At 37.5% G+C, this 9,804-nt stretch overlaps 1 protein-coding gene across 1 annotated transcript in view; it reads left to right on the top strand.

Annotated features, from left to right (window-relative positions):
- Nrxn1 (neurexin 1) overlaps positions 1 to 9,804 on the top strand; it is a 172,704-nt gene that overhangs the window by 140,732 nt on the left and 22,168 nt on the right. The window contains exon 5 of the mRNA XM_013349005.2: positions 3,932 to 4,010. Coding sequence (XP_013204459.2) covers positions 3,932 to 4,010 — 79 coding nt within the window. The remainder of the gene's footprint in view (positions 1 to 3,931; positions 4,011 to 9,804) is intronic.

Raw genomic sequence — 9,804 nt, 5'->3', positions numbered from 1 at the left:
AGTTTGGAAAGAACGTTTAGATTCAAGTTTAGGAATCAACAAAGTATCTGGACTACACACTTGGAATTTTCCCTTTTTCTCGCAAGCATTTTTATTGGTCTGGTTGGCCTTTCATGTACGTGTCTTTACCGACATAGACCAGCACTCCGCATAAACACGCACCATGAAAATGACATCTAGAAATATTGTTCTTCTTAGTAGGGATGCAAAATCTGTTCATTCACTCACCATCTAGCTTTTTAACCACAAACACATTTGAGCTGTGTGAGTTTTCTTTTTTTTGGGGGGGGGCAAGTAGCATACCTCCTCCTCCTCCTCCTCTTCTTCTTCTTCTTCCTCTTTTTTTTTTTTGGGGGGGGGCAAGTAGCATATATACTGCAAATGATGGGGTGAAGGAAAACTCCTTGTGAAAAGGACAGTCAGTGTCCTTATAGTTTGTAAACCATCAAGTAGTCTCCCCTGGTACCCTTAACTTTTAGGTAAACTGGGCTCGTGGCTCCTGACTACATTTTTCCCTAGTCCTATACATATGTGTTCAGGTGCAGAACATGATAGATTACATTTGGATTATTTCTCACATTCTTTCCATGTTGCTCTGACTAAAGGTATGGAGGCCTAATTTTTGTGGACTTTTGAAATAGCAATAGAAGTTTGTGATGCTCAGGCACAGCCATCTCGCTATGAGGGAGCATCAGCATGATTCTTTGACCTGTGAGTGGTTAAATGCACAGTTAGGGCATTTATCTAAATGGACCGCTACTGCTGCATAAGCTAAGACTTTCGCTAGATGGCTATTCTGGTTTTTACAGTGGGTTGACTCTCTGAAAAAGGTTATAAACATCAAACAAAAGACTACCAAAGAACAGAATTGATTAATGTAACAGATCTGAGGTTTTTAATACCACACTCTCAACAGTAAGTTAGTTACGGAGAGGTAGCTCAAAGCACAATGAACTAAATTTCAATTACACCACTTTGGCTAGAAAACTGTTTGTTTAAATCCACTTCCTGAATGAAATTTGAGAGGTTTTTCTCTCCTTCCTTGAGCTGCTTCCTGATTTTTCATACCATGGAGATTTCAGTAGAAGAATCTATTAATTCGAGAATTCCACTTACCAAAGGATCACCTGTTTTTAAATTTTAATGATATGTATATATTATATATGTATTTGTATATACACAATCAAGAATATACATGCACTATAGCAGTAAAATACATTGAAACCTAAAATCTATTTTTATAAAGGAGGCATACTTGTCTGGTGATTTATTCTACTGCAAGGAAGCTACACAAGATACTATTATATGACTTTGTATTGTACATAGAGTGTTTTATGAAAAGTGACACTAAGACAATTACAACATTTTCTGTTTAAAAAATGGAATTATCCCTAAAGAAAATAGCTTTAAGTAGATTGATTTGCATTACCTAAATTACCTAAGCAACTAGCCAGCATAGAACAGTGTCTAACAACCTCTACATAGGTAGTCATGAAGTCATTTTCATAAGCAATCCTCCTCATTTATACTTGTTTGCTTAAGTAACGATTTGAACAGAGACTATAAAGACAGAAGCTTAAATATTACCGAACATAACTCTCAAATTTTAATATAATTGCTAACATGAATCTTCCATTTGAAAATAATTTGTATGTATAATTTTTTCTTAAAAATTTGAAACTATACTATTTATAAATATAGTTCAAAGTGATTTAATTAAAACAATTCCATCTTTATGAACTATTAAAATTGTGTTGATAATGTTGAAAATTTTATTAACACAATGGAATCATATTATAAGTGCTTCCCATGTGTTGGTTTGTTTCTTAAAATCAATGTATATTACACTCATATTTTTTCTGATAAGAAAAATAAAGCATAGTCAATGATTATATTTTAATAGCAGGGTTCCCTCATTTTAGCACTTTTGATAATTCTTGCTGAATGAGTCATAAAGTGTATGTTAGACCATTTCACAGCACCCCAAGTCTCTAATGAATAGATACCCATTGTAACAGCCCAACACCAATATCCCAGCAGTAACAACCTCTATATCTCCTGATATCACCAAATGTCCCTCCAGATGCAGGAGAAGATGTAGAAACAATTCACTATTGGGATGAGAACAACTGACCTAAAGAATATGTTCATTTCTTCCTCCCCTTATCAAGAGCATTGCAATAGAGACAGTTATTGGTTGCATGGATACATTTAACATTCCTCATGAAAATGTAAACTTCTCTTGTAACTGCGATTATTAATTTAATTTTGATTATATTGAAAGAATTCCCATTCTGAGTAAGGATGAGAGCTTCCTGCTAAATGTTGGTCCTAGGAAAAAGCCCACTCTCTAATCTGGGTTATAGAGGCTTGATTGCACAGAAGGATGCCTAATTCAGTCTCATGATACCATATCACCCATATGGGTGCTATTCGGCAAGATGAACTTGTGCTAAAAGCCCAACGGGTCTTTGGTGAAATTCATGTCAATGAGAGATAAAATGTGTTCACACCACTGCCTGATGCCTTTCTCTGTGAACAACTATGCTTCCATAAATCTGGTATTTTGAAATTCTTTCTTTAAAATAACATGGGGGTGGGGAGTGCATTAATCCAGAAACTCTTAAGAATTAAGAGCACAACAAAATGAACCCGTGCCCACATGCTGCTTAAAGACTTGTTTTGATTTCAAGGTATATTGCAAAGAATCAACAAGGGAAAAGAATCTGCTTTATGGACAAAAGACTCTGGGTTTGAAAGATTTTTAAACCTTATTAGGCATTGAAGTCCCTCCCTTCTTGTCTCCAGTTTTCTTAAAATTGATTTTAAATCTTTATCTCTGACAATACTGTGACTCCTAATGACTTTAGCTCATGCTGTGTTAGTCCAGTTCCTGTTAAATGACAGCACCGGTTTGCTCTCAAGCATCTTCTGAGTCGCCGAAATCTCCTGAACATTCTGCAAATGTGATTTGCCCCATGGATTTGCTCTGTTTTACCTTAGCATCAGCCCAATTTGATGTAAACCTTCACAAATTCCATGCAGTAACTCCTCTGAGTTTATTACTGCACGTAAGCGGCAGTAAAGAGCAACCTTTGATGCTTGCCAGTGTGTTGATTATGTTCCTAAATGCTAGGATTTACACACTCTGGTTTTTATTACAGCGACAGTTATCTTTTTTGACTGTAAGTGCAGCGAAGCAACTATAATGTCACAGAGAAAATGGTCACCGTTTCCCAGCCAGTTCTGCACACACGTTATATTTACTATGAAACCTTGATGATGAAAAGCACAATAAGAAAACAGCATCTACTGTTGGAACATTGTAAAAATGATATTTGAGTATAAAATTTTAAAGATATCTTAAAAGAACTATATTTGCTTCATTTTGCATCTAAAAATACATGTAATAGTCTATCTAATCTGTGTTTCCCAATGATGACAACCAACATCTCAATGATTTATTGAACTACCTTTTCACAAATGTATGACGCGCTATAGCTGTCCTGCGTCAAGAAGCCAAGCACAAGTACACATAAAGCCTACTGGTGCATACATTGTAGCTCTCCAGGGCTATAATCAGTCTCAAATCACCTATTTCTGCCAGGATATTTTAAACATCTGCATGCTTCCATATGTAGTGTCTCATTGTAGCTGGATCGTCAGGTGTCTACTAATTACAGATCACCATTTCCGTGTCCATATGTCAGTAAGTTGTAATCAAGACCTGTTGTACATGGAGATATTTCCGTGAGAGGTCTGAAACATATTCATGAGTGTAAGCTCTGTGTCTTGTGTCTCGGGGAAGGAAAATAATGAACTTAGCTTCTCAGCATGCAATGTAAACACAACTGTGTTGCACTTGTAAATGAGACAGAGACGATCTCTTCTAACACTTTAAATTAACCTGCCTACTGTGATTCCTTTGCAGACCTCAGATGATATCCTTGTGGCCTCAGCAGAGTGTCCCAGTGATGATGAGGATATTGACCCCTGTGAGCCGAGCTCAGGTGGGTTAGGTTAGTCAATTTTTTTTCTTACTTTTTTGCCTTTCTTTGTTGCATGTTATATTCCTCAAAAGAGAAACGCTCTTGTATATCGAGCCCTACCTTGGGCTACCGCATTGTAAAAGGGTCTACTCTTCAATGAGTTTTTAGTTGGACATGGGGAGGCATTTACTGGTAATTTGGAAGGCAAAGGCAGGTGAATGAGGATTTCAAAGCTATCCTGTGCTGCATAGTGAGGTGAAGTCCAGACTGGACTGTAAGAGACTCTGTCTCAAAATTATAAACCAACCAAACAATGCCAAACAAAATTTTATCCAATAGCTCTTTTACTTTTTAGTTGCATAAATTTTCTCACTTTAAAAAATGTTGAAAACCCAAACAATTAAGAAGAGATACTTTTGAAAAAACAGGAGAGAGGGGAGTTGCACAAATGGGCTATTTACTGTTCACCTTCCAGCACTTCTCACAGGCATTTTTTTTTTTTTATGTTGTTTAGAATGAACTTTCCCTACGGTCATTTGTCATACAACAGGAAAGCTAAAATTGCTAAGTGAATTGTGAAAAATCATTTGGCTTTTGTACTAAAAACATTTGCATAATTCAGTCTGTCAGAAAGCTATCTTAAGAGATATATTTTTGAATTTTGGAAGTTGGCACATTTTAATGATAGCAAAACAGCAGGAGCAACCCTTGATGGGTTTAACAGAGAAAGCTTTGAACCTTGCTGTGTTTCCCTAAAGCCCAAGCTGTGTTTTACTCACAGGTAAAGCCTAGTTTTTCTTAGAAATGTGTTTGCATCTCACGGGGTGAGGATAATGTACCTTTGTTTCTATGCAGCCCTTGTGCTGTTAAATGGAGACAGTGGACCCTAAAATGGACTGAATCACAGTCTGTGCTCCCCACCAAATATTTACAATGCTAGATGCATGGCCAGTGGTTCTCTTTGGAACTCCTAGTGATTGTTAATGAAATGACTGCAGGAGTTGTAATCTGCCCACTGTCTGCTAACTCATGACCTTCATAGATCTCACCTAGAACTCCAGGAAAACTTGTCTCAATAAAATAATTAGTTTGTATTTTAGTAAAGACATATATACCTTTTAAAAGTTAGTTCACTCTAATTTTAAAATATGAAATGTTTAGGGATGCATAGGCTGTACCTCCTTTTGAGTACCACTTACACTGTGGTCACTACCATATGCAAATACACAGGAGTAGCTGCCAGTGAAGGGGGGTGTGACCCAGTCCTTTCTCAGCTGGAGCTGTTTCTGGAGATTGTCTGGGCTGCTTCAACCTTCCTTCTCAGCAAGTCACCTCCCATAGGACTTTAGGCCCCAAAATAGTCCGACACATGTAACTCTTTCATCTCTGGTGACCATTTATTCAATTCTAATTCCTTGATCTCTATCAGTTTCTCATGGTTGTACTACTGGGCCATTATCATGGGCTGCAACATCAAGACCCTGCCATTATTTTAATGATTTTTCACTGTTCTATGCTGATTAAACAGTGCAGGTCATCATCATCATCATCATCATCATCATCATCATCATCATCATCATCATCACAATTGTCATTTATCTCACCTCTGAATCTTCCATTACTCCAATAACAAACTGAATTTTGTGTGTTTGTAAGAGTTTGATTTTTGCTTTCATCATTTTGAAGATGGCTGTCTTCCTCAGCTTTTACACATTATTTCTGTGGTAATGAGAGCTGCCTAAGTGCTGACTAATGGTAGCACTTGCTGATTTTCCTCGGGCTGCATCCCTCTTCTATCTAGTACTGGCGATCATCCTCTTTAGACAGAGCCCTTGCCTTAAGTACCAAGTAAATCCAGTGTGAGGACTTTTATTGCACTTGAAATTGTCACTTTGTCTTCTTCTTGAGCAAAATGCTCCAAGTACTCTAGCACTGCTTCCAGGTTCTATTAAACAATCCCTAGCAACTACTCTATGGTCTCTGATTTTTGTGGGTACAGTAGATTTAGGAACACAAAGAGAAAAAAAGATGGAGTACTGGAAAAAGGATGATAACCTTTCATTTTTCCCTTCTTTGTGTTTAATTTGAAAAAATGTGCATGTGTGTGTGTGTTTCTGATTGTGAATTTGTGAACAGAAGTGCAGGTGTCCAGAGACACCAGAGACATCAGATGCCCCTGAAGCTTATTGTGCGGATGCCATGTATTAAATTTGGGTCCTTTGCAAGAGCAGTACATGTTATTCTTCAAAACTGTGCCATCCTCCAGCTCTTCTTCTTTCTTTAATTCACCCGACATGTGCTGTTTTGTTAAATGTCTAAAACAACAAGAAGCACATAGCATCTTGTCAATAGCTGTGTTCCAGATTGTCTTTCTGTCCTCTCTTCTTCATGAATTTAATGATTATCTAAAGAACCTGGGGTACCTATCTACTCCTAACTTGCCATTGTGTAGCATATCATAAAATGCCAGGGTGAAGCAGGAACCTGTAAAAATGCATCCCTCCAAGGAGCACTGATTTATATAAGTATGTAAATTTATATGCTTTTCTAATACACTGTCTGCTGTCCCAAATACAAGTTGCAGAACTACTGATTCTAGTCAATAAAAACCATTGTGTTTGTGTGTGTGTGTGTGTGTGTGTGTGTGTCTGTGTGTGTTTGTGTGTGCCCGTGGAAGCCAGAGCTCCATGCTTTGTCATTCTCTGCCTTATTCCATTGAGACAAAGTCTCACATCGAACCTGGAACTTGCAGTACATATAGTCTAGCTTGACTGGTTAAGAGTTCCTGGGATCTGCTTGTCTCTGTCCCCCCAACATTGAGATACAGGTATTCAAGCCCATTTCATAATTTTATTTATTATTATTTTCTTCTGAAGCAAGGTCTGACTATATATATAACCCTGGCTGGTCTGGAGCTTGTGTAGATCAGGGTGTTCTAGAACTCACAGTCTGCCTCTACCTTGGGAATCCTGAGATTAAAGGTGTAAATCACACATCCAGTGTTTGGAACCCCCTTTTTAACATGGGTACTGCGAATGGGTGCTAGGGGTTTGACCTGAGATCCTCATGCATGCACAGCAAACTTTCTTACCCAACGGAGCCATCTCCCTTGCTGCCACTTGCATGGTCTTGCTTGCATGAGCCTGGTTTATTTAACTTTCTATCTTGCATTGTTTCCTCTGTTACTCCTTATTTTTCTGCTCATCAATTCTTGTTAGAGTACATAGGTACTTCAAAGCAGATTCTGTGGGATATGTGAGATCACTGACTATCAGCTGTTCTCATGGCCTTCCCTGTCCTACTGACTGTAGTATTCCATCAAAGGCTTCTCTTTTTATATTGCATTTTCTATTTTTTTTCTATTGCGTTTTTAACATTAAGAAAGACTTTCCCATTCAACTGTCTGATTCCCTTTCCGTTTCTTCTTTAATGTTTCATGTAATATTCTGCCCTTAGCCAGATGATATAACTTGTATAATAGCATTAATTAAAATTTTCAATTTATATAATTTTTCTTCTTTCCAGTTATTATTTAAGGAAGGCAGTCTGTTATCTTGATCTTGTTTGAATCTGTCTGAATATTGTTTCCTTTTGAGATTCTGCTTCTACAGGTTTTTGTTGATAATCGTATCATTTCCTCATGTCTCTTTTCCAATTGTCTTAATTTTAACATAAGATAATATTGGTAAAATTTGTGTTTGCTATCACTACACATTGGTTATTGTGAGACATATCTAGGTAAAAATTGTTTCACATATAAGCAATTCAAACTTTGGGAACCCAGGCCTTTGGATACTAACAGGTGGAGGTAGAAATTTAGAGACTGCGATTGTGTCCAACATCCGTCAGTAATTCCCTAAACTAGTGAAAACAGCTATGTCTCAAGAAGTCCACAATCAGCTACCAAGCACTTTTTCTGTGTAGTTTACTCTACCTGAATAATTATGTACGAAAGTTTTCTAACCACACAGACCACTACCCTTTGTCACATACACATCTTCAAAAAAGAAGTTTTTCACTGAAACTGTACAACCTTTCATATCTAGATGCCTTCCTTTGTAAAGATACTAAAAAAAAAAAAAACAAACATGGAAAACAAGCCTCTACTTGAACGCTAGCAAAATATACCTTTTATTAAGTGTTGGATAAGTTTGAATTGCTATGTGACTCTACTCAGTACTCCTAATGAAGGGGGAGTTGTGTATTTAGTTATTAATTTCATAATTGTTCGGATATTACCAATTCATTATGTGAATCCACTCCTGTGCGAATCCTGGGAGAAAAAACACAATGTATATCTTGATTCTTGTCTCTAGGACTATTTTCATCATATTTTATATTGTACCCTACATCTTGTGCCTTTTAAAATTCTTTTTCTTCTAATTTTAAAGTCCTTCATCTCAGACATTAAAATATTACCCATTTTTAAGAGGCATTTCCAGCATTTAAGTGAACGTGTTTAAGGTAATTATTACAACAACTCGAATAAACTCACGCACAAATGGCAGCTTTTCTTTTCTTTTCCAATTCATTTCTATAAAAGTAATATCCAAGCTATTTTTTCCCCTTTACATAATGCTGTTACTTTTTTTGCCTGAAAATTGATGGGCAACTGATGAAACCACTCAGGCTCCCAGCTGGGAACAGAGCATGTTGAAACTAGATCAGGGACAACCCCCTGGGTGGGAACACATGGAACTCAATTACAGTTGATTCTAGCCACACTGTCCTGTTCAGAATTGGATGATAGCTCCACACTGGTACAGTGAGGTTTTAGAATACCGCAGGCGATGCAGGAGAGCTAACTGAATCCCATCTCCAAAGTTTGGAGCATCACCCCCACACTGGTCACAGGCCATCACTGTCCAAAACTGCCCTTTTTATGATGCATGAACATTGACAGATGGGTGACCTTTGAAACAAACAAGCAGAAAATCACTTGCACCTACTGTGCTTTTCCCTTAGCCAAGATGTGCTTTTTGGAAAGGCCGGATAATGAGCGGGAAGTATGTGGCTTGTTCTAATATATGTTTTTGAGTGGTCCCTGTAATTACTATTTTTTTTTTGTTTTTGTTTTTTTTTTTTTTTTTTTCGAGACAGGGTTTCTCTGTGGTTTTGGAGCCTGTCCTGGAACTAGCTCTTGTAGACCAGGCTGGTCTCGAACTCTCAGAGATCCGCCTGCCTCTGCCTCCCGAGTGCTGGGATTAAAGGCGTGCGCCACCATCGCCCGGCTTTGTAATTACTATTTTTATTATACTATAGGTATGTAAGTATACATATTCCCGTGTCTCTTTTACAAACTGAGCATTTGTGAACCAGGTTTCTCTGACACCGTTTATTCTGCATTTGCTTAGTAAACTGAGGGAAAGTCAACACTACACTCACCCACATTCTCAGATGGTACCCATCCATCTCTCTGATGTGCCCTGTCTTGAACTGAACTCTCTGCATACCCTTGAAGAAATTGGGAAAGTGCGATTTCCATGCTGATAGTTAAGACATTCAATGAAAATAATGACCTTTTATTTTTGGTGTGGAAGTTTCCTGGTGAATAAATCCAATTTATCCTCCCTCACAAATAAAGAAAAAAAAATAGCTTCCTCCTTCCTTCAATGTAGTTAGAAAATCCTCTTATATCTCACAATGGTGAAGATAGCATGTCAAATTTCTTTGTATTTAAGGATGAATAGCTGATTAAGTGGAAGACTTTTTGACTAAGTAAACCATTGTTGCACTAGAAAAAAAAAAAAGCCCCTTGAATAACAAGATTAGTCTTCATTATCTCTCTCTCTCTCTCTCTCTCTCTCTCTCTCTC

Source organism: Microtus ochrogaster, chromosome 16 (assembly GCF_000317375.1).
Source record: "Microtus ochrogaster isolate Prairie Vole_2 chromosome 16, MicOch1.0, whole genome shotgun sequence".
In the NCBI taxonomy this organism is placed as follows: Eukaryota; Metazoa; Chordata; class Mammalia; order Rodentia; family Cricetidae; genus Microtus; species Microtus ochrogaster.
The sequence above is the reverse complement of the archived record's forward strand: the minus strand, read 5'-3'. Positions and strand labels throughout refer to the sequence as shown.